The 23,671-nt window shown below is 40.1% G+C and overlaps 1 protein-coding gene across 1 annotated transcript in view; it reads right to left on the bottom strand.

Moving 5' to 3' along the window:
* Nucleotides 1-1,341: 1,341 nt before the first annotated feature.
* The window catches only part of NREP (neuronal regeneration related protein), a 41,921-nt gene continuing 19,591 nt past the window's right edge, over nucleotides 1,342-23,671 (bottom strand). Inside the window, exons 3-4 of the mRNA XM_089909177.1 lie at nucleotides 20,237-20,314; nucleotides 1,342-15,948 (exon numbers count right to left, since the gene is read on the bottom strand). Of these exons, the coding sequence (XP_089765303.1) occupies nucleotides 15,823-15,948; nucleotides 20,237-20,314 (204 nt within the window). The 3' untranslated portion in view covers nucleotides 1,342-15,822. The remainder of the gene's footprint in view (nucleotides 15,949-20,236; nucleotides 20,315-23,671) is intronic.

Below are 23,671 nucleotides of genomic sequence, written 5' to 3'. Positions count from 1 at the left end.
CCTGGCAGTGCATCAAGTAATTGTGTTTCTGAGGATTAAAATTGCCTTACATTGGGGAAGTAAAGCCAGTTTTTTTGATGTTGAAGATTTGGGCTCATGTTTAAAGTAGAGTCAAGTTTCTTACTGATTGGGCCATTAAAGTCTTTTGTGAGAGGAAATAAAGAAATCTGAGCTTTTGGATAAAGCAGAAGTTGGCATGAAGTTAAGGAGGTTGGGAAGAAAGGGGAGGGAGGGGAGAATGGAGCCCTGAGCCAGGAGGATGTTCCACCATCGCCAAGGCCATACTAGGAAAGGGACCAAGAAAAAGCCCTCCATGAGGAGGTTATCATAGGCATGTTAGCAAATATTTTTCCCAGCTGGAATAAGAGATTTTCAAGGTAGATGGTTGGCCAGGGAGATTTAGAGATGCACACTTCGGACTGGTCAGTCACAGTCACAGTGGGGATTTGGAAAGGATATTCACACAAGAGGTCATGTTCTAGTGACATATATTTTTCCATAAGATAAAATGCATTTCTATTATGAATGTTTAGAATAACTAGAAAAAAATGGATAGTGAGAGTATATAGTGGCAGGATGGGGCAGAGGGGTGGGTAGCAGTTGTGGGGAAAGGGCCAGGCTTTTGGGAATACCAGAAAATAAGAACACAAAGAGAACAGTAAAATCAACAAAGTTATTTTCAACCATAAGTGCAGAAAGATCATTTTGCCAAAGTGCAATTCAGATAAAAACCAGACAAGTTAATTTTAAGTAATCAACACAACTAGAGTCATTGTTCTAGAGCCTATTTTTTATGTCTTCATCCTGGAATTCTTTTTGGTATGTTTTTATTTTTTTAAATATATAGCTAGGGCTTCCCTGGTGGCACAGTGGTTGAGAATTTGCCTGCTAATGCAGGGGACATGGGTTCGAGCCCTGGTCTGGGAAGATCCCACATGCCGTGGAGCAACTAGGCTAGGCCTGTGAGCCACAACTACTGAGCCTGCATGTCTGGAGCCTGTGCTCCACAACAAGAGGGGCCACGATAGTGAGAAGCCCGCGCACCGCGATGAAGAGTGGCCCCTGCTCAATGCAACTAGAGAAAGCCCTCGCACAGAAACGAAGACCCAACACAGCCAAAACTAAATAAATAAAGCTTATATATATATATGTATATATATATATATATACATATATATATATATAGTTTCTTCAGACCTGGAAAATTTACACTCGTGGGTAAAAGAAAGATGACAATAATGTCAGTGATTCATCACAGATAAGTATTGAGAAACTAACAATGCAGACCAAGGACAGAGCTGGAGGATTTGGTGGGCGGGGGTGGGGGGGGGGGGGCGTGCGTGGTACAGAGAGGGGAAACGACTTAACTTTTTAAAAGGGAGAATAAGGTAGATGCTGAAGACTATTAAATTTAACACCATTCTCGGGATTTTTCCTGAGCACACGATGATGTTGGAGTTAATCTTTTAGAGCCAATCTGTGTTACAAAGGAAAAGTCATGCCAGGCTATGGTTTCCTTGATGGCTATGATCACTCTACAGGTAGATGGGGGTGCTTTAAATCGAGTGAGTCTAGACTTAAGCAAGTCACTTGACAAAGCCTAAGTTCTGTCCTTGTAATCAAGTCAGGGAAAAAGAGGCAGCAGTGATGAAAGCTAATCCTTGGACTACTGCCAAAACAGTTGCTTAAGAGTAGCCTGGGGAGCTTGTTAAATGGTCCAAGATAGTCGACTGTGCCATAGCTCTTTAGGCTCTGGAGTGAATTCCAGAAGTCAGGTTTTGGTAATCTCCCCAGATGACTCCCATGAGCAGACAGGCATGACATCTCTGAAGGAAGCTGACTTACAGACCAAAGACAAGCTGAAGGGAGACACCCCAAAATGCCATGCGGTGTTCCGTTCCAGTCAACACTTTCCTCAGCGTCTCAGATAAGGAGGAGAAGTTTATCACGTTCAAGGATGACATGAAACTGGACAAGATGGCAGAGTTAGCATCTGAAATGATCTCAGCCTAAGTCTGACCAGATAAAAACCAAAGATTAGGTAAAAAAAAAAGCCTGTCAGTAAAATTTTCACATCACCTATGACTTCAAGTCACAGGGGAGACATCTAATATTCATTTTATAATTTGTAATATTAGAAAGTCAATGAAAAAGAATGCAGGGATCTGGCCATGGTCAAAGGTCTTTCGGCCTGGGCAGGAAGATGATTATGTATAGACCTTGCAAGACAAAGAATCAATCATGTGGTCACTTTGGCACACGAATGGGGAGTTACAGATTTCTGTGAGTAGACTTCAGGAAAAAATAGATAATGTGTATGTCTTGAATCCAAAAATGTAGATCACATGGCATACCTTTCTTAAAGTTATGGAATCAAGTATTAAAAAAGTGTACTGCATCTCATCAAGGTCCAGGCCAAAAACGCTAGTCATCAGTTAACAACGATGGTACTTGCCCTCCTTGAAAGGTAAGCATTTTTCAATCTCAGAATTGAAAATTGAGTAGAGGAATATCTTAGAAAATTAAAACCCAATAATATCAACGTTTTTGCGTCAAGGAAACTTAAAATTCAATATTTTGCCTACTTGTAATGTTTGAGAATTGCATTTGAATGACAGCTTTGTAACTTCAATGTAAAATATTTAAGTAACTGATTCAGACTTCTGGTTTGCAGTGGAATTCTTACTAACTATATGATACAACAGTACCACTTAAGCTAACTCAGGGTTCACAATATTTATAAACTTAATTTATTAGATTTATATGAATTGCTTAGTACTTGGGAAAGTTTGCCAATCAGGCAAACAAATTACTCTAAATGGTAATAAAATATATTAAAATTATTAATGCAATGTAAAATATGTGAAAGTGTTTAATTAACTAGTTTTAAATGTGATCAAATGTTGTTCAAAGGCCATTAGAGTGATTGCTAAAATTGCTAAGCATAACTAGAATAACAGGATTTATACATTCAAATTACAGCCTAAGGAAGAATGAGGTTATTAAAAAGCAGTGACTTTAAGTGAGTATCGATTTTTGAGAACAAAATCAACACCTGAATAGTCTTTTCTACATAGACAAGCTATCCTTGAGTGAATCAAAACCTCACGTTAGCTTGTCCAAAGTTGGGATGGACCAGCAGCAAGTGTGAAAATGACGAAGGCTGGAGTTTGAGTCCTTAAAGCTCCAGTGGAGGTCTCGTGATGTTGAACATGCCAAGAGCCGCCACGATCTTGGACTGAGCAGAGAGGTCAGTGTCCAGAGAGAGGGAGCCCATCACCTCTCTCCACTCTACACTGATCAGATCCCTTGACATACCATGCTCACTCCTGGAAAACATGTCTTTAAGACCAATTGTTGCTAACTGTCCTGAGCCAGTTTGATCATTCACTGAGGTTCTTTTTAGTTTGTTTTTGTGAATAATGGCAGATGTTTTAGTAGACAATAGAAATGGGTGAGATTAGTTACCTCCCCACAAAGTCACTACCAAGTTATAATGAAAGCAGGTCTCCAAACAAATTCTGCCACACGTCTATCAGACGTTTATTAAGCAAACATCTATTAATAAATAGGCACAAGGGGCTTCCCCGGTGGCACAGTGCTTGAGAGTCCGCCTGCCGATGCAGGGGACATGGGTTCATGCCCTGGTCTGGGAAGATCCCACATGCCGCGGAGCGGCTGGGCCCGTGAGCCATGGCCACTGAGCCTGCGCGTCCTGAGCCTGTACTCCGCAAAGGGAGAGGCCACAACAGTGAGAGGCCCATGTACCGCAAAAAAATAAATAAATAAATAGGCACAAAACAGTTCATACAATCTGAAATGCCAGTTCTCTGTCCTTTTATGTCATCTGACCATACTTTTCATGGAGATGTTTCTAGAAGCAGATGTAACAATATTTTGATGGCAGAAATCTGTACCTCTTATGGAGGAGCTGGTTTCCAAAACTTAACAGGGCTCTCACGAGGGCACAGGCTTAGACCTGTAAGGCAGCTTAGCAGAACCTAAAAAAATACTTTAGAAAAAAAGCCTGAATTCAAATATTGGCTGTTCTCATACATCAACTTGGGAATTTTACATAATCTCTTTTGCCTTCCATTTCTTCATCTGTAAGGCAGGTATGATAAAAATTACCTATTTTTAAGGTTGTTGTGGGAACTAAAGGAAAGAATGCATGTAATGTACATAGTGTCAAATAGCCAGCACTCAGTAAATATAAACTGTTATTGTCATTGTTTTGTGTGATTCCAGAGAGAGAACTACAGTTTATGGGTGAGAGTGAGAAATGGGAAAATAGTGAGTCAACTCAAAGAAGTAATCTTCTGGCAATTAGAGCATTACAAAAATAGATGAAGGTATCTTTTGTTGAAATAAATTCCTATCAAGGTCGGTATCCAAGATGAAACTGTCCTTGGTCTTACCAGGAGTTTATCTAAGGTTTCAGAGGAGATTCCTGCTGAGGGTAGAAGATTAGATGTAGAGAGGTCTCTTTACTTCTCTCCAGCACAGATTCTACAATATTGGCTCCTTTTCTTTCCTGGCAGGTGTAATTTAGATGTGATTATCCATGTGTGGTCACAGGAGGGTCCACTAGGCTTGTACTTTTACAGATTGAGAAGGTTGGTCTAGAGAGATCACTGTTTTCTTCATTTCTAAGTCTGTGTCCTTTTCCTGGAAAACAGTCACAAGGTCTCTGCTACCTCTTTATTCCTGTTATAAGCAGTGTAGATGATTTTCTGCTTTCACGTTTTTTTCAGGTGAGTCCACGATCACCAATCTGACATTTCCCATTCCCCACTTTACATGCACAGTCACACACATCTTCAAGCAACCCTCACCCCATATTTGTTTTAAAGAATAGACTAGGACCTTGTTTCTGGGGTTAAAATTGTACCCTGGGCTACCTCTCTAGCTTTCTGCCATTTGTATTTCTATGCCATTTGATTCTTGCACAATTTTTGTATATTTACCCACCTCTGTGCTCCTTTTCTCCACCGGGAAAGGCTACAAGCAACTCTTTATCTGTGAAGTTCTTGATGTAATACCTCTATCTATACAGAAATCACCTCCTGACTTCTCCTAGGCTTAAATGATGTCTAGACCCCAACTCTGACCTTGCCCTGGTTATGTCTGCTCATCTCCCCATTTCTTGGTTATATTTCACCTGAGGATTTCCTTAACACCCAAACCTGTTACTTTTACTGTATCTTTTAATAAATGGCAATCAATTTTTAACCAGCTCATAATGTTTTCCTGTGCTCATTGCTTCATGCATGAAGAGTCAGAGGAATCCCTTGGTCCTTGATGAACAGACTAATCATAAAATGATATAAATGATTTATAAACATTTTAAAATGTTCATCCTCATTAATATGAAAAAAGAAAAGAAAAGAGACCCAAATAGGAGCAATGAGGTACTATTTTACTCTTACAAAATTAGCAGATTGGAAACCAGGTGAGCACTGCAAGTCTGGTGAGGATGTCGGAGGACAGGTATCTGTGCCTACCCTGTGGATAAGAGTGTAAGTTGGTACAAGCTCTTGGGAAAGCAGTTTGGCAAAATATAATAAGGAAACATGACATACATATATAGCCTTGGCGTCAAAGAGTTTCATCATAGATAAGGTAATAGGTAAGAAAGTTTGCCATAATTGAATATTTGGCAGCCATTCAATGTTTTTTTCTTCCTCTATTTTAAAAATTAAACTTTCTATTTTGAGATCATTGTAATCTCACATGCAGTTGTAAGAACTAATGCAGAGGGATCTCATGTACTCTTTACGCAGTTTTCCCGGTCATAACATCTTGCAAAACTGTACCACAGTATCACAATCAGAACGCTGACACTGAGACTGTTAAGATGCAGAACGTTTCCATCACTACAAGGATCCTTCATGTTGTGCTTTTTTTTTCTTGTAATAAACTTATTTATTTATTTATGGCTATGTTGGGTTTTTGTTGCCGCGCGTGGGCTTTCTCTAGTTGCGGCGAGCGGGGCCTACTCTTCGTTGTGGTGTGTGTGCGGGCTTCTCATTGTGGCGGCTTCTCTTGTTGTGGAGCATGGGGTCTAGGCATCCGGGCTTCAGTAGTTGTGGCGCACGGGCTTAGTTGCTCCGCAGCATATAGGATCTTCCTGCGTCAGGGCTTGAACCCGTGTCTCTTACATAGGCAGGCAGATTCTTAACCACTGTGCCACCAGGGAAGTGCCATGTTGTGCTTTTAATCACTTGATCCTGCCCACACCCTCTCTTTGGCCCCTAATCTGTTATTTGTACACTTTTGTCATTTAAAAAAAGTTATATAAATGGAATCATACAGTATGTAAGCATTTGGGGATTGGCTTTTTCTCACTCAGCCTAATTCTCTGGAGATTCATCCAGGTTGTTGCATGTATCGATAATTCATTTCTTTTTATTGCTGAGTAGTATTCCATGATATGGGTGTACACAGTTTGTTTAACCAGCCCATTGAAAGACATCTGGGTTGTTTCCAGTTTGAGGGTATTATGAATAAAGCTGCCATAAACATTCAGGCCTAGGCTTTTCCATGAACAGAACTTTTCATTTCTCAGGGATAAATGGCCAGATGTGCAATAGCTGGGTCATACGTTAGTTGCATGTTGAATTTTTAAAGAAACTACCGAACTGTTTTCCAAAGGGGCTGAACTTTTTACCTTCCAGCAATGTATGAGCAATGCAGTCTTTCCTCATCCACAGCAGCCCTTGGTGTTGGCGCTATTTTTATTCTAGTTATTCTGATAGGTGTGTAGTAGTATCTCTTTGTGGTTTTCATTTGCATTTCTCTAATGGCTAATGATGTTGAACAATCTTCAAATCTTACTTGCCACATCTGTATATTCTCTAGGTTGAAATGTCTTTTCATGTCTTTTGCCATTTTCTGATTGGATTGGTTTTTTACTGTTGAATTTTTAAAAATTGAGACATAATTAATATATCATAAAACTCATCCTTTTAAGATGTACAATTCAGTAGTTTTAAGTATATTCAAAAGATTGTGTAACCATGACATTTTATGTAAATCCAGAACATGGTAATCACCCATATTCGTTAGCAGTCACTCTCCATTCTCTCCTTCCTCAGCCCCTGGCAACTTCTAATCTACTTTCTATTTCTATGGATTTGCCTATTTTGGACATTTAATATAAATAAGATCATGCGATATATAACTTTATGTGACTGGCTTCTTTCACTAGGCATAAGGTTTTCAAGGTTCATCCACGTTGCAGATGTATCAGTGTTTCATTGCTTTTTTATTGCTGCACAGTATTACATTGTGTGGCTATATCACATTTGTTTAGCTGTTTATCAGTTGATGGACATTTAAGCCATTTCTTCTTTTTGGCTAATATGAATAATGCTGCCATATACATGTGTTTTGTGTACACATATTTTCAGTTCTTTGGCTGTACACCTAGGCATGGAATTGATGAGCAACACGCTAAGTCTACGTTTAACACCGTGTTGCATCCCCAAAAGCCACGTAAGAGTGTGTAGGAAATGTAAAGGTTAAGGAAAAGGCTCTGCCATCTTAGACAAGCTATTCCACTCCGGGCAACTAATTATCCCTCAGCCGAGCTAATGATTCTGACCTGTATCACTGCAGAGGGACCATATGTGAAGTGATATAAGTGGCAGCTCCTCAAGTGTCCTACACAGACAATGAGCAAGCAGCTATTTTTCACACTTCCCAGGAGCTGCTACCACACTTTTTAAATGTCCCTCTGAGCTAGCCCTCCTCAAGAACTCACATCAACTGCTCCTTCATTATCACATCTGACAAAGCAGATCCTAGCTGTTAATGACAAATTAGAGTATCCCAGTTACCCCTCTCTCCAAGAAAGCCGTGCCCCTTAGCTCTGCAGGGAACATTTGCTTTTCAGAAGCTAGCTTTGGGATTTGAAGGAGCGAGCCAGGGAAGCAGCCTCTGAAGAGGCCTGAGTGGCTACCCTTGCTTGCTCCCCTCTCCCAGTTCTCCAGAACCTTAGGTACAAACAGCCCAGGGAGGCGAGGGAGGAGGAGGTCTAGGGCCTCTGAGAAAAGACGTGACTGTCTTCCTCCTTCTCAGGGGCACTGGGAACGACACTATGGTGAGGGGCGTACGGAGACTTGGCTCGGGACTGGGGCTGCCCCAAGTGTCAGGGAGCAGAGGGCAAGGGGCTCTACAGCAGCTGTAGGGACAGTAACGGGACCCCTGCTCCCTCAGCTTAGCTACGTCACAGGACACCCTGATGGCCAGCGAGCCATATAATGTGTCCCTGGTGTAAGCCTCCGCCCTTGATCCGTCCCAGACCTCGGCTATCATTTTTAAAAAAGAGCTGGGTCAGCCACAAACAAGGGTTCTTGTAAAAGGGCAATAGGGGGTTGAAAGCTCCAGAAAACAGATAACAGGGGAACTGGCTAAAGGAACTAAGGCAGTTCTGCCTGGAGGAGAAAAAGGTGAGGGAGCAGGACACGAAAGGCTGTTGTGTGGAAGAAAGAGCCCACTTAACCTCTGTAGCTCTGAGAACTCAGCTAGGACCAAAGGGTGGGTGGAAAGTAATACAAGTGTTAGGCTCAGAAAGGTTCCAAGTAATAATTAAAGCTGCCCAACTTGAAGGATCAGCAAATTAATGCATTCTTAAGATTCTCTATTCCATGAGGCTTTCACGTTAGCTGCGTGGGTCTCCCAGGGAAATAGCTAAGCTATGTGTTAATGGCACTGTGTACTGTGAGAGGGAATAGATCAATTTCACATTATTTCTATGTAGTTATGCTCAGAGGTAAGCCTAATGGACACACACACAATAAAAGAAGATGACCCCCTTTTTCTGCCCTGATGCCCATGCTGCCTGCCGCTCTATGGGCTTTTCTTCAGCAGTGCTGGGGTCCCAAGGACTCAAGGATTGGGAGCCTGCTGTATAACCCCACCCCTCACTGACCTGGGCCCCCTTCTCCTGTGACCACTGACCACCACCCCCACCTTTTGGATATGCTAGATAGAGCTATAACGAAGTGTTTAAAAGAATTTGGAAGAAAAGGATTAGCAGTAAAGAGATTTGACCTTGTAAGGAAATGAAGTAAAGGCTCTGAGAAGAATTACCGACTTACTGAATTCGAAGCCCAGGAAGACTGATCTCTGAGATCTTCCTCCTGCCATTTCCCTGTGCAGTAGGGCCTCGGTGGACCATCCACTGACAGGTAGTCTGGATCTTTCTTTCCCTTCGCCATCAAAATTCATTCCTGCTGTGTTCCCTGGGAGTCTTGTTCCCTGCAGTGCACTAAGTTCATGGCCAGCAAACTTCAAGGCTTCTTCATTCAGAAGAATAATGGGGGAATTCAGGCACCGGGGCTGGGTGAGAAGTATTTCTGGCCAAGAGTGAGTTCCTCAAAGCCCAGTGGATAGGTGGTTATCTAGCTCAGAGATCTTAAAACATTTTTATTCTAAAAAAAGAGAATCTTAATAGAGTATTTCCATCATGCAATTTTTAAGTTAATAGTAAAGTTTTTCATCGTAAATTTAAATACTTTCAAAGGTTATAATTTGGAGTATATTGTAAATGTTTCTGTTTTAACATAAAAGTTGAATTTCTTTCATAAATTTATACAATAAAATCCAAACACCGTGCAATTGATAATCCATAATTTTATTTTTAAAAACAAACAATTCTTTAACTTGCAGAAATTTGACGTTTTCTTTCATGAACTTAAATTTTTATTCCAGTTCCCTCTAAGAATCTTATATTAATAAATACTGATTACCCTATCACATTTATCTGCAATAAAAAATGTATCTAAATTTTAAAACTTTTATCTTCTGTGACCATAAAACTGTAAGCATTAAAGAAATCTGTGTGGATGAATTAGCATTATTAGCAATTCACTACTAATTAAAACTACATGCATATATTATATTAATTATTAAACACAAAAATTGAAATTATAATGAAAATGCACCTCAATGAGACGATGAAGTTTTTCGGTTAGTTCTAGTATCCGTGGATGAATGTTACTTATTGCTAAAATGAGACAGGGGTTGTCATCAATTCTATTTCTTTTGTTTGTTTGTTTTTAAGCTATGAACTGTAGGAATTGAAAGTGTTTTATTATAGCAATGTAATTCAACTCTTTGATCTCCTTCCATGTTATATGCCAAAATTCATATAATGATCTATTATAAAAAAATATTTCTAATCTCCTGTCACCTGACAACTTGATTAGGTCCTTCTGCATTTTTCTTACAAGCAACGAATTGGAAAGCACCCTGACTTGCAAAGAGATTTCTTCTCGTCATTAGAATCTAATTCACTTTCTCAATTTCCGGGAAGAAAGATCTTTGCTACGATTTACCAAATGATTGTTAATTATGCTGTAACGCTTTCACCTAGACCCACCTTTTAAAATCCCATGTCTTCAGAAATGAAAGGAAAACCAGATATATTACTAATTTCATTATACTTTTGCCAAAATAATGCTTTTGGATAAAATATTTTGATCTTATTTCTTCCCTTAACCATATTACTGTTACCTTGGAGTTGCAGATTCAGCCCATTTACGGAACATGTCCATCACAAACCTCATTGGCAGAGCCAGTCTTCACTGTTAAACCAATTAGTCAAATCAGATTCACTTTCTGTCAGAAAAAAAAACTTTGACTTCATTTTTCAATTCAAATAGCTATTTTGAGGATTATTATAAAAATCAATGAGCATTAAAAGCATATCTTGTGAAACTGATCACTAAAACCAATCAGAATGAAAATGATATAGAGCTAATATAATTTATTGCATGCTTAAATAAGTTATAAAAACAAAATGATCCATACACTTTCTCAATCAAGAAGAATGATGAAAGGCATGATGTATCTCTAGTAAAACTGTGTGAGGCTACTGAATGCTGCTGACTGACTTTGGAGAATAAGTAAGAACTAGTGTAAAAATCAGAAACACCACAAATAATAGAAAGGTTCTAGGCTGCTAAGCAGTCTAGCAGCACGTAATATTTTTTGTTGTTATGAAAAAGATATTAAACATTTTATAAGACAGAATATGATGAGAATTGACTATAATTGAAACAAATATTTCATGCTATGCTTTGATACCACAGGTTTTTGATAATTTTATTAACTAATGCACATCAAGTCTGAAAGAATCCATATGAAAAGTTTTTATTCTTGAGTTTTATCCATTTTATCGTGTAAAAATTGAGTATTTTCAAAAGGCATCCTAATTGCATTGAAAATAATCAGCATTGCAAACCTATACTGCTTTAGCTGTTCTAAATTACTTTCCTCCCAGGTAAGAAATATCCTAGGGATAAGTATGGAGAATACTGGAAAAAAATTGCTTACAATTACATGAACAAGCCATTTTGGGTAGTTGATGTCGCCTACTGATTTTCTCTTTGCTTCACTCTCTCAGGACTCTCCCTCAAGTGCAAGGCATTCTTTGACAAGAGTCAGGAGGAGAAAGAGGAAAAAGCATTAAATAAAAATTGTCATTATTTCCATCACTCCACTTTACCAGTATTATCTGAGTTCTGAAAATCCAAATGAGTCCAAACACCTCACTTCCGTATTTTCTAATCTATCAGTTTGTGTGTGTAAGAAGGGAAAGCCCAGAGCACTATGGATTTATGATTAATCATTAAAGGAACCTTTCTCTTTGTTTGCCACATCTGGGGTTTTTGTGTCATATTAAGGCAATCTGTTATATTAAGGGTTGGGATGTATGAGAGCTGTATCTTTTTTATATAAAGTGGGGAGAGGACTATTGTGACTATAGACTCATTCTCAACAGAACAATCTTAGGAACACGTCTAGTTTGCCTAGAGGATCTAGAAATGAGTTCCTTAAAACTATCCATGAGCATGTATGTACTCCCTGGAAAGACTTCACATACTCTGAGGTACACATACCCTGGCTTGAAAACCATGCATTTATCAGACCCGTATGTAGCCTAACCTAACCCAGTCCAAGATGTTATAGCCTGGGGATCTCCGTCACTGGAGGAGAGTAACCGAAAAGTTGAAAAGAGGGCCCAGAGGTGCAGAGGGAACTGCAGCAGCCCCTGTTTGGGGACCAGTAATGAGGAGCCTCTGTTTCCAGTCTGGTGTTCACAGACATGCACGTGCTCCAGCTATCAAACAAAAATTAGAAGATCCCCTGGCTCTTTGTTGGTGCAAATAAGCACATCACTATCTTCTGAAACTAGAAGTTTCATGTTGCAAACTCACAGGCCAACAGAGGGAGGCAGGTGATGTAAACGAACAAAGCAGACGGGGTCTGAGATTAGCGGTGTGAGACTGGGTAATGGAGGGGCCAGGCCTCACCAGAGATGGAGGCTGCTACTCAGCTTCCATTTTTCAAGGGAAGCCAAAAACCTGAATTTTCATGTGAAATCTTCCAATTTGTAAATGTTGGCAATTAAATCAACATTTTTATAAAACACATTGCAGGCCAAACAGAACAAGTCTACAGGTCATATCTGGTCCGTGGTTGTTAGTTACCAATCTCTGTCCGCCCAAAGGCAACTGGGTGATATTTTTACCTCTAGAGAGAGAACAAAGCAGTCTTTAACTAAAGTTTGGGTCTCCCGCTCTGACTCCAGCTACTGCTCCAGTTTCTTAGCTCCAGATCCGCTTCAGCAGTTTATTAACCCTGAACAAGTCGTAGCTGATTCACACGTGGGTCCTGCAAGTTTAGAGTGAAGTGCATGGTCAATTATCTAGTATTTCAAGCTTCATGGGGACAGAGGGAGTTGTCATCATCAAACCCAAGCCATTTAGTTGGATGGACTTTTAAACATCATTTATTTCAGCTTCCCTGTTTTTACAGCTTCCATTAACATTTTCTAAATATTCCTTTCAGGTCTGATAGCACTTGTATTAGTAAATAGTATTATAGTTCCTGGATGCTCTCCTCATTTGCCTTCAGTCTCTGGAGCTTCAAGGACTGTAAAACCTTCTTCAATCAAAGAAATAGCTATAGGTCTGCTCTCATCCGTTCTCACTTCCAGCCCCTGGCCTACAATTACCCTGAGGCTTTAACTTCAGATGGTGTGCTGGTTTTCCAATGTGTCCACAAATTCTTTGATACTCCTCCCTTCAGGAGGTAGAGCTTAATTCCCTCCTTGTGAATGTGAGCTATACTTAGTGACTTGTTTCTAATGAATAGAATATGATGGATGATAGTGATTCTGAGAATAGGTCACAGGCATTATGGCTTGCTCCCAGCTCTCTCTTGAATTACTCACTGCGGGGGAAGCCAGAGGTCATAAGGACACTTAAGTGGCCCTGTGGAGAAGCCCATGCATGGGGGAACTGAGTTCTCCTGCCAAGAGCCATGTGAGCAAGCCATACTGGGAGCAGATTCTCCAGCCCTGTTTAAGCCTTCAGATGACTGCAGCCTGCTCACCTCTTGACTACAAACCCAGGACAGATCCTGTGCCATAAACACCAGCTCAACTGCTCCTGAATTCCTGACCAATGGAATCTGTGAGACAAGCAAATTTTGTTGTTCCAAGATGTCAAGTATGGCTGTAATTTGCTATGTGGCAATAGATTAACACAGAGGGGCATAAAGCAACCCAGCCTACCGTCCTCCTGGCCTGGCCTCATCACCTTTCCTGTTCCAGTTTAACCAGGGCAAGAAGACAAGATGTAACTCCTCTCAGCTGTGATGTTAGCTTATCATTTGCTAGATTCCAGGTAGCTGGCTATATATGAATTCATAATTTAAAATCCTATCTCAAATTTTTATCCACTTACAAGTGGATAAAGCCTTTTGTCTTATACATTTGTACACTTTTGTGTGTGTGTGTAAATATTCCATGAAGCAGCAAGGTCAGGTATCTTTTGAGATGGGTAAAGAATACCACAGAGTAGGTCTTTATGGCAAGGGGTAAAAAAGAATGTTTTGAGGTGTGTGGGAGTGCCCTGAAAGAGAAAAAATATAGAAATAAAAGGGTCTCGGTTTAATTCTCCTTTGTACCCAGAGGCAGCTCTGCAAATACCATCCTAATGAGCCACTGCCTAGCCCCTAATCTCATAAAACCCTCAGAAGGGAAAATGCATGAAAGGCAGAGCTGATTCTATCTCTTTTGATATTTGTCCTTGGGTCTACTTTTGGGGCTCTGAGAGCACATGAATTAACATGAACAAGTGAAAGCATTCAAAAGTAGGCCTTTCCAATGACGAGCCAAGCCAGTTACCATACAGCTTGCATATTTATTGAATACTACTAAAATAGCTAAAATACATTGGGTACTTGTTGTGAGTGCATCAGTAAAGATCACATTGCTACAAAAGCCTGCATATTCAGCAGTACACAACTGCAACTCTACGGAAATGCCACAGATGCAAAATACTGTTTTCTTGCTCTATTTACACAGCGGATATACCTATTCTAACAAAGGAGGGAGGGGGGTAAATGCACAGGAAACTCAGGCCAATGGGGGAGCGAGAAGAGAACGAAGAAGTGCAGTGCATGCGTCGGTTGATGTGTAACAGTCAGAAGCGGGACAGTTCAGAACAAAGCCTGCCCTGTCAAAGGAAGAGCTAAAAGACAGTTATATAAAAATTAAGGTGGGCTTTCAGACTGGCTAACACAACAACATTCCATGAGTGGATGGTATTGTCTGATTGTATTTTTGTTTATCCATTTCATTGGGAGCAAGGACAAAAATGTAAAATCTACACCTTGCTTATCAGAACTGCCGAAAGAGAGTGCTCTGCCTTTAAAAAAAAAAAAAAAATTTGTAAAAACATTTTTTTCCAACCTAATTTTTGGGAAAGGTCTAATTTTCATGTTCCTACTGAGATGTCAGTTTTTTAGATTTTTTTCAGAGGGCATTTGTTAAAAAAAAAAAGTTTGCCCTTTCTTCCCCAAATATTCTTTCAAATGAAAAGAACCAAAAGAGACACCTAAAAATGCCTGTCAAATTATTGCTTTTCGTTCTCTAAGTGAGGCAGGCGAGGCTATGGAAAGGAAGAGATTTGGTAAGGAAATTACAGTTTTGTGATTGCTCCCGCTACAGTGACTGCGTGTCCAGGAGTGCCAGTCCATGAGACATGGGTCTCTACCGCTCTGTGGTGGCACTCACTCAACCTACAACGCTGAAGAAGAAAGCCACACTGAAGACACAAGGAGAACAAGTCAATCCAGTCTAGAGAACAACATTCGGGGAAACAGAGTACCAACACCTTCTTAGAACATGAAAATAAAAAATAACTCCATCAGAGCTACCTTGCCAAGGAGCATGTTGAAAGTCCAAAATAGCACCATTCATCAGTGTCTCAGGTCCTGTGGCAGCATCTCGGTCACTTACCACAAGGAAACAATGAGTTTCAAACTACTTCTATACATCGAAAGAGTACATGGATAAAATATAGAGATATACAGACAATTGATGAACATAAACTACTAGGCTTGTTACATCTAAATGAAAAAAAAAAAAAATGGGGACTCTCAGCCTCTGCAAGAAGCAGTCGGGAGCTGTGTGAGTGAAAAGGCAGAAGTGGACCGGTTGTGTGAGAGCAGAGGGGGTTTGAGTTGTGGAAGACATCGTCGTAGCAAACCAGGCCTGAAGGCCCACCTGTAAGGGTTGTAAACGTGGATTCACAGTGTGAAATTCTGAGCGTTTTCACTTGAGTCAGAATGATTAAAAACTGGTTTGATGATACCTATTTGTCCACTGTAAATTCTCTAAAGCAAGGCTCAGAGTCCCATAGTTTCTTCTTATACTTGATGATTTACACAGAAAAAAATCCCATATATGATACCATGACCTCATCAATACCCATACACCATGTGTAATACAAATGGAGGTGATTAAAAAGAGAGGAGGTAACTGATTCCCGGGGAGTGGAGCTCACTGCTGCCAAGTGGATGCAGGGAGGCAGCCTCGGTCTGGCCATCCTTCTTGCGGCTCACTTCCTTTGGGACAGGAAGTCTTCCCTGAAGAGCACACAGACAGACACACACAGAAAAGAGACACACTGAGTCACGCTCCTAAAACCATTTGAAAACTTTTGCTTCTCTCTCCTGCCTTTTATCCCTGAACTCCTGGTGTTTTGCAGAGTTTACATATTAAGCACAGTTCACCTGAATGTAAATATTAGGTCTGTCGGGGCATGAAGTAATTAAACACTAGCCGCCGTGGCTGCAGTGCCATCAAGTGCGTCCCTAATGGCTGGGCCCAGCCATGTAGGAGACAGCATTCCCCGGAGTCAGGTTCCTGAAGACAGTTTCCAGGATCCGATAGGACCCCCGACAAAAGACTGGGTGAGAGGTGTTCCTAGGAGTGCTAACACTTTTTTTAAAAAGAGTTCGGCGGCCGTGGTGGGGATACTTGTTTTCTAATACATAATAAAAATATTTAAAGCATGCCACAACTGCACAAATGTAATTTATGTACAGTTTATTCTAGAAGCAACTGGGACAGTCCCTATGCGCCTTACAGTAAGAACCAGAAGTGGGTACCAAAGGCAGGGGAATGTTTGGGAGGGAAATCATGTGGGCTGGGGGTGGGAAGGTGGCGGCTGCAGAAAAGAGGAGGCTAGTGGGAAACCAAGGCCAGAAGAGAGTGAGATTCAGCTAGATTGGACTGACTGGGGCTTTTCTAGTCTCTCCTCACGATCCTGATGAGTGAGGGTTTCGTGTTTCTGACTAGGAGAATCCAAACGCACTGTGACTGATGATCCTTTGAGTACCCACGGGGAGAAGCTCCCTATCACAACCAAACAGCAAGAGGACAGGACAATGAAGCCCATTTGCCCAAACGATGATGCAAAATAAAGGTCTTATCACAACTAGACTTTATGCCTCATTCAGAAATGAATACAGTGAACATTTGACAAGAGTCTCTTTTAGCCTAACACTTAATTACTGGAGTTGTCTTAAAAAAAATTATCCACTATGGTTTTAAAAGATCTGTTTTTTGTTTTCTTTTCCTTTTTGTTCAGGTCGCATGTTCTAACAGGATAGTTATAATAAGCCAATTTGACTGGATATAAGTACTTGGGTTAAAGTGATAATCTTGCTTTGTGATCTGCAAATTACTTTATTCGAATTTTTTAAATTCAGAAGTCAGGGACTTCCAAGCCAACTTGAAACCAAATAAATGTTTTCAGCAGCTGCCAGAGTGAACTAAATGTAACAGATAATTCAACTTTAAGAAGTCTTATTTACTGTATAGGGTTCCCATATTAAACATCTGTTATACCTAAATATGCTTTAAAAATCTCAGACTTTGAGAGCATGTGACATTGTTAGAATGTATATGAAATCCAGTCAGTACGTACTTTAATGCTCCAGTCTTAGTTTGTGATTTAGAGGTTGTTTTGGTATTATTAAATACCAACAGGACCAAACCAGAAAATTAAATTAAAATATAATTCATCATTTACACACACTTAAGGATCTAGATAAATATCCAAAAGCATTGTATCGGGCAGTTCCCTTCACTTGTGAAAATAATTTCAATCTTGAAATGTTGGCATGCAATCCCACTACTTAAAAAAAGAAATCCACTGTAATCCTGATGTCTTTAATGTCTGTTTCTCCTCCCCTATCAACCAGTTAGCATCATGGTTCAGGATATGACAAGCTTAAGTTTTGGACAAATGAAGAATTCAATGGCTGTTAACTGTCATAGGCCTAGAAAAGGGAAATCAAAAGTTCATAACACATTTCACTCAACAGCTATACTCTTTGCATGGCTGGCCTTAACACTGCCTCCTTCAGACTTACTGTGAAATGAATATATAGAACATCAGTTGGTCCTTATATAAGTCTCAGTTTTACTAATCTCTTATCTCCACAAAAAATATACAACAAAATGAAATAAAGAGCTGGGTGGGATCTGGGTAATGGGTAATTGGGAAAGAAGTCCTTTCAGGAAAAAAAATGTGAAGGAGATTATTTCAGATTTGAATTTATCATGTTTACTATTTTTTTCTCTTTCAAGGACCCAAAATGTTCACGCATGTCTTCCCTTCATTATTCATGTTTTGTGTGCCTACAATATGGATTGAGCACTCTATTGGATTTTAAGTCAACGGAGACAAAAGCAGTCCCTCCAGCCTGAGCTTAATTAACTTGCTGTATGGGAGACACCTAAATAACTGGAGGATAACAAGGCAGTGGTGGTAAACCATGCAGGGAGTTCTGCTATGAGGCACCCTGGGGAGCTCCTGGGGAGATAAAGTTCTGTGTATACTCTCTTTGGAGGCTGGAATTTACTAGATTTCAGTCCCTACCTCCTGTCCTTCATTAAAAACAAAAAAAGATATTTCTGCCCCCATTAAAGGAATTTCAAGCTTCTGCAGCAAGGGGAGGAGGTATTTTGAAGAGGAGACACAAAGATGTCTTACTCCCCACAAGTAAGGCCTTGTAAGAATTCATACACACAGTGTCATATCTTCTTCCTCTATCATCCACCATATAATGGTCCCTATAGGACTGAGGAACTTGAGTAATCCAGAAGGCTGGAGGAGGGGATGTGCTCCTAGACGTCCCTTCGCTGATGTACCTCAGGTAGGATGGCCCTCTCTGCTGATGACTGTTAGTACATGAATCCCCCAGTTACTCAATAATGTGCTTTGGGCCAAGTAAGCCAAGATTGTTTTCCATATGATTATGCAAAGACGTGCTTTTCCAGAAGGCAACAGCTAGGAAAAGGACAAATATATTATGCTTGAAATACTACTCATATATTTAGAGAGGAAAGAACTCAAAATAACAGAAGACCTGAATTCCAGGATCCACTATGCCAGCCCCCTGGAGCATACCTCAATGCAGGGAAGGCCTAGGACACAGACTGGCCTTCCAAGAGGAAAGGGAGGCACTGTTGACCTCACTGAGGAACTTGCCCAGTCTTGCCCCTCTGGTCGATGCCACCAGTGTCAAAGAGAGGACCTTTGGATGCCTCAATGGGGCAGGAACTAATGAAAAGACTATACTCTCCCCCTGCTCTTCCATAATCACATCTTCCCCTCAGCTACTCAGGGGAATTATGCCTTGAGGTGGCCCAGTAAAGAATGTCTAGACTATACGGCACCCCCGGTGGTGTGGTCCTGCTGAGGAGGTGGGGTGTGGGTGTGTTTTAAGTAAAGCTCCAGTATTTTAGCGCAGCTCCACTCCAACTCTACAAGATCAGAACAACTCTAGGTCAGGCAGGGCCCAAATCATTTGGTTCACCTACTTTGCTGCCAATGATTTCGACCTTGACCTTCAGAAATTCTCTGGAAGATTAAAAGTGATTTAGAATTGTTTTCTTCCAGTGCAAACTGCCAGTAGACATAATCTCTTTAACTAATGTCTGCCTGTTAATAAAAGATAAGAAATTGCTGAAACCATTAAGGGTAAGTAAGATAGTTTCCCAAAGTTGAAATGACAGTAGTAGCTGGGGAGTCCTCTCCATTGGTCAATTACACTTAAGAAATTTTTAAATGGAAATTTTATTTTCAATGGACTCTATTTTTTTTTTTTTAATTGCAAAATCAATAGGTCAGTGGTAAAAAGTACAGTCCTCCTTGCTTAAGGTCAAATTGATATTTACCCTAACAGGAAAGTCCAAAGGTATCTACAGTAAAAACTGGTAAATGTTTTTGTTGTTGTTGTTGCTGTTTTGAAATGCTGCTAAAATCTAAAATGTAAATTTTACAAATTTTCTTAAGGCAGAGAATTGTCACGCCTTAAGATGTCTGAACGATGAAAGCATGTTTATAGAAAATATTTTTAGGCTAAAAATTAGAAGAAAAAATATAACATCTTTTTTATATTCTTTCTGTTTTGTTTCATGGGTAATCTTATCAGATAGTCAGGTATTATTACCAGACAAAACTGTCACCATCTTATACTCTTAAGATACCTTTTAGTTAGATATCTTCATATTTGAGTTTATCCACCCAGGAATGGAACGAACAAATTAAAAACCTGTAAAAGGTACATTTGACAAATTGGTTCCATGATTCTTAAATGAAAATTTGCTTTGGACTTTGGACTTGTCAAGAAAGAAAGATACTATGAACTGTAAGAGTCACAGGACTTTAGGATATTCTTTTTCTTTTTGTAGTATATGTTATTTCCAAGGTCATAATAGTATCAGGTTAATGGATTATTATAGTAGACAATAATGAGTATTAAATTAGAAATAATTGGGTTTTGAAATTGTTTCTAAATGGAAAAAAAACAAAAACCAAAAACCAAAAAACCTTAACAAAATGTCAGCTAGAGATCTTACCTTAGGAAGCCTTCCCTCCATTTCCTTGTTTGGAAATGGTTCTTGACTGACCCAGACAGAAAGCTCTGGGTAATAAACCTAGAGAGACATAAAAGTACACACATTCAGATTAAAAACTGGATCCACTCTGAAACCACTTGGGAACAGCTTAATGAGCTCAATTTTCCTCAATGGTCACTTATTTGCCAATTGCAACTTAGAGTGCTGGGGAAGCCTGTCAGTTCTTCAGACTGTCAGTGTGCTTCTGAATGTACACTGCACTCAGGAGAGTTTTAGCTCAATGTCTTCCAAGACCAAGTCCAGCAGAGCAGAGATATCAATCAGTGCTATCTTTTAGCATGCAAAGTGGTAGCTTCATGGCTTACTGCCTGAGCAAACTAAGGCACTGGGGAGGCCTAATTTTCAAAGCAACCTGTGATAAGCATCCTTGCAAAACTCCATGTTTATGAGATAAATGTGTCATGTACCCACCAAACACTGTTAAATCCTGATTCATTTATTAGAAGGCTCAATTATGCACAAAACATATGGAGGAAAGGAAGAAGCAGCCTGCATCCTCCCCAGATCCACACGTCCGCTGACAACATACTCTGCCCAGCTGCCTGAAAGTAGCCAAGTGTCTCAGAGGGGCAGGGCAGGTGGCATTGCCATGAATGATTCAGAGAACGCTAGCTGTTGCATATGGGGGTGGGGCAGGGGTGGGACGAGGTGGAGAGAGTGAGTCCCACTGAGCAACTCTTCTTTTAATATTAAAAAGGGTTATGACCATCCTAAGAAGGTTGCTGACTAGCTGTTCTCCATCTCTGGTAAAGGCAGGAGAGGGGATAAGGACTTAAATTACAACTACAGATTTAGGTCAGCTGTAAGGAAGAACTTGGCATAAGAATTGTTAAATTACTAAAAGAACTTAGAGAGGAAAACTGTGAAATCTTCTTTAAGAAATTTAGAAACCGAATCCAACAACCATCTGTCAGGGCTAATTTACATTTGATACAGCCCTGCTTGAAGGGAGGGGAGAAAAGTAGGTAAGATTCCCTCCAGATCTGATTCTCTAGATGCTGTAAATGAGCTTCACATTTAATAAATAATATTAAGAATTACACCTCATTAATTGGTTAACAGACTTGTATGTCTTTTTTTGTTTATTTTTGAAAGCACTAGATGTGGTAGCCTAATCATCGGGCTGACTGCAATGTTTTCAATGTCCCCATCAGTCACTTTGGTCAGGGGATCTGAGGCACAAAATGTGACGGCTGTGCCTGTTTTGTGGGAGAGTCTAACAGAAACTATCTTTGCTCAACCCCAGGGACGTTTATGGCACATCCCACTGTACGAAGCAATCTTACATGCATTACCTAATTTATCCTGAAGGTAGGTTGCAAATAGGTCTTATCATTACAGAGAAGAGGAAACTGAAACTCAGAAAGGTCACATGACTTGCCCAAAGTCACACAGTGTAGGATAGGACTCAAACTCAAGCCAGGCTCCCAGGTTCTGAAGCTGGGTTCTTTCCGCCATCCTGATGCCCTCGAATTATCCCAGAATGCAAATTGCCTACCACCTCTCTTTCAAAATTACACCAGTCCACAGCCACCACACACATTTAGGTCTTAAATATTTGAGAGCTCATGCTGCAAGAACTGGGCCTGTTTTCTGACTTTGGACTGGGTCTGCTTTCTGGGCCATGCGGTTCCCCCAACCCCAAACTCCTGCCTCTTGCTCAGCTTTCCCTGCTCTGCTCAGCTCCTTCTAGGAGAACACCACCATCTACCTTGTCTGGGACAAACAGCCACCACTGACATTCCCCTGAACCAGGAATGGGTGAAAAGAACAAAATTGCAATCTTAGATACACAAGTTTTGTTTAAGGCTTAAAAGAAAGTCACAGCACACAGAATCCCACTTTGGGAAATTATAGGAGATCTCAAATTGGGACCTACTGTAAATTCACTTAAATAAATAGATAAAAGACGATGACATCTCTACATTACTGCTTTTCAAGGCATGCTTTAAGTATAATTAAAAACATGACACATATCAGCAAGAAATAATATTCTACTGTAAACCAAAAACATTGATAGAAATACATGTAGAAACATAGTAGGCACATGGATGCAATGAAAAGCAAAATCAAGTAAATGTTGTATCTGTTTTCTTATGCTTTTTTATGATATTCTACTTTAACAAAATGACACTACATTAGCATTTAACTTCTAGGTCTAAAACATGAATACTGAAGCCACCCAAGTCTGATCTGTAGGGAAAAATAGTTTACCCCTCAGAAATTATTATACTTACTGTTACAATACTTATTACAAGTTTTTTTCCAAGAACTTTCCTTTTTTTAAAGAAAAACAGGCAGCAACTGTATGCCAATGAGTATCTGCTGGCAAATCCATGACTAAGGAAACTTCCTTCCCTACTTCAAATTTGTTCTTTTGAAACATATTAATTTAGCTACAGATTGACCAAGGGCATTTCTAATTAGGCATTTTCTTGGTGTGTGAATCATAAAGTAATCAGTGTATATGTTAGGAAAAATAAATGTCACTTTGGCCTTGTGGTAAATTCATCTTGTCTCCTTCTGAGTCAGAATTTTAAGCCAAAAATGGCAGGGACATATAAGAATCTCAATTACATTCTTAACACCTGTCTGGCTGGTCTCTAAGAACTCAGTATATCCCTGGACACAGAATCTAAAGGGGAGTAGTTAAACTTTTATTTTTTGGTTTGGGGAAAAGGTGGTAGATTATTAGAAATATATGCTACCTACATTACAGCTTTGTTCATTCCTATACCTGTGGTGTTTTGAAGACTCTTAACATGAAGGGCCTAAGAGGAAAAAAATCAATGACAATCATTATTCTTACTCTCAAATAACTTAGAATACCTTTGTCCATGTGGGCATTCACCATGAGTTTGTGAAATACCCGCAGCGTGCTGCACACAGATAGACTCTGGATATCACAAGAAGAGAAATACAGTTCCTGACTCCTAGGAACTCAAATCAAGGGGCAGGGGAGGCAAACAGCAGGGGCGATAGATCCTCTAAAAGATCATTTTAAAGCATGTGCTATGGGCTGAACTGTGTTTCCCCCAAAATCCATACGTTGAAGTCCTAACCCCCAATACTTCAGAATGTAACTGTATTTGGAGATAGGGTAATAAAGAGGTAATTAAGTTAAAATGTGGTCATATGGGTGGGCCCTAATCCATTATGACTGGTGTACCTATAAGAGGAGGAAATCAGGACACATCTACACAGAGGGAAGACCATGTGAAGACACAGGGAGAAGACAGCCATCTACAAGTCAAGGTGAGAGGCCTCAGAAGAAACCAACCCTGCTGACACCTTGACCTCAGATCTCGAGACTCCAGAATTGTGAGAAAATAAATTTCTGTTGTTTAAGCCACCTAGTCTGGGGTACTCTGTTTT

Source organism: Delphinapterus leucas, chromosome 3, assembly GCF_059928025.1.
Source record: "Delphinapterus leucas isolate spDelLeu-1000000601 "Yukka" chromosome 3, BTC_Dleu_Yukka2, whole genome shotgun sequence".
In the NCBI taxonomy this organism is placed as follows: Eukaryota; Metazoa; Chordata; class Mammalia; order Artiodactyla; family Monodontidae; genus Delphinapterus; species Delphinapterus leucas.
Note: the sequence above shows the minus strand (reverse complement) of the source record. Positions and strands in the feature narration are given on the sequence as shown.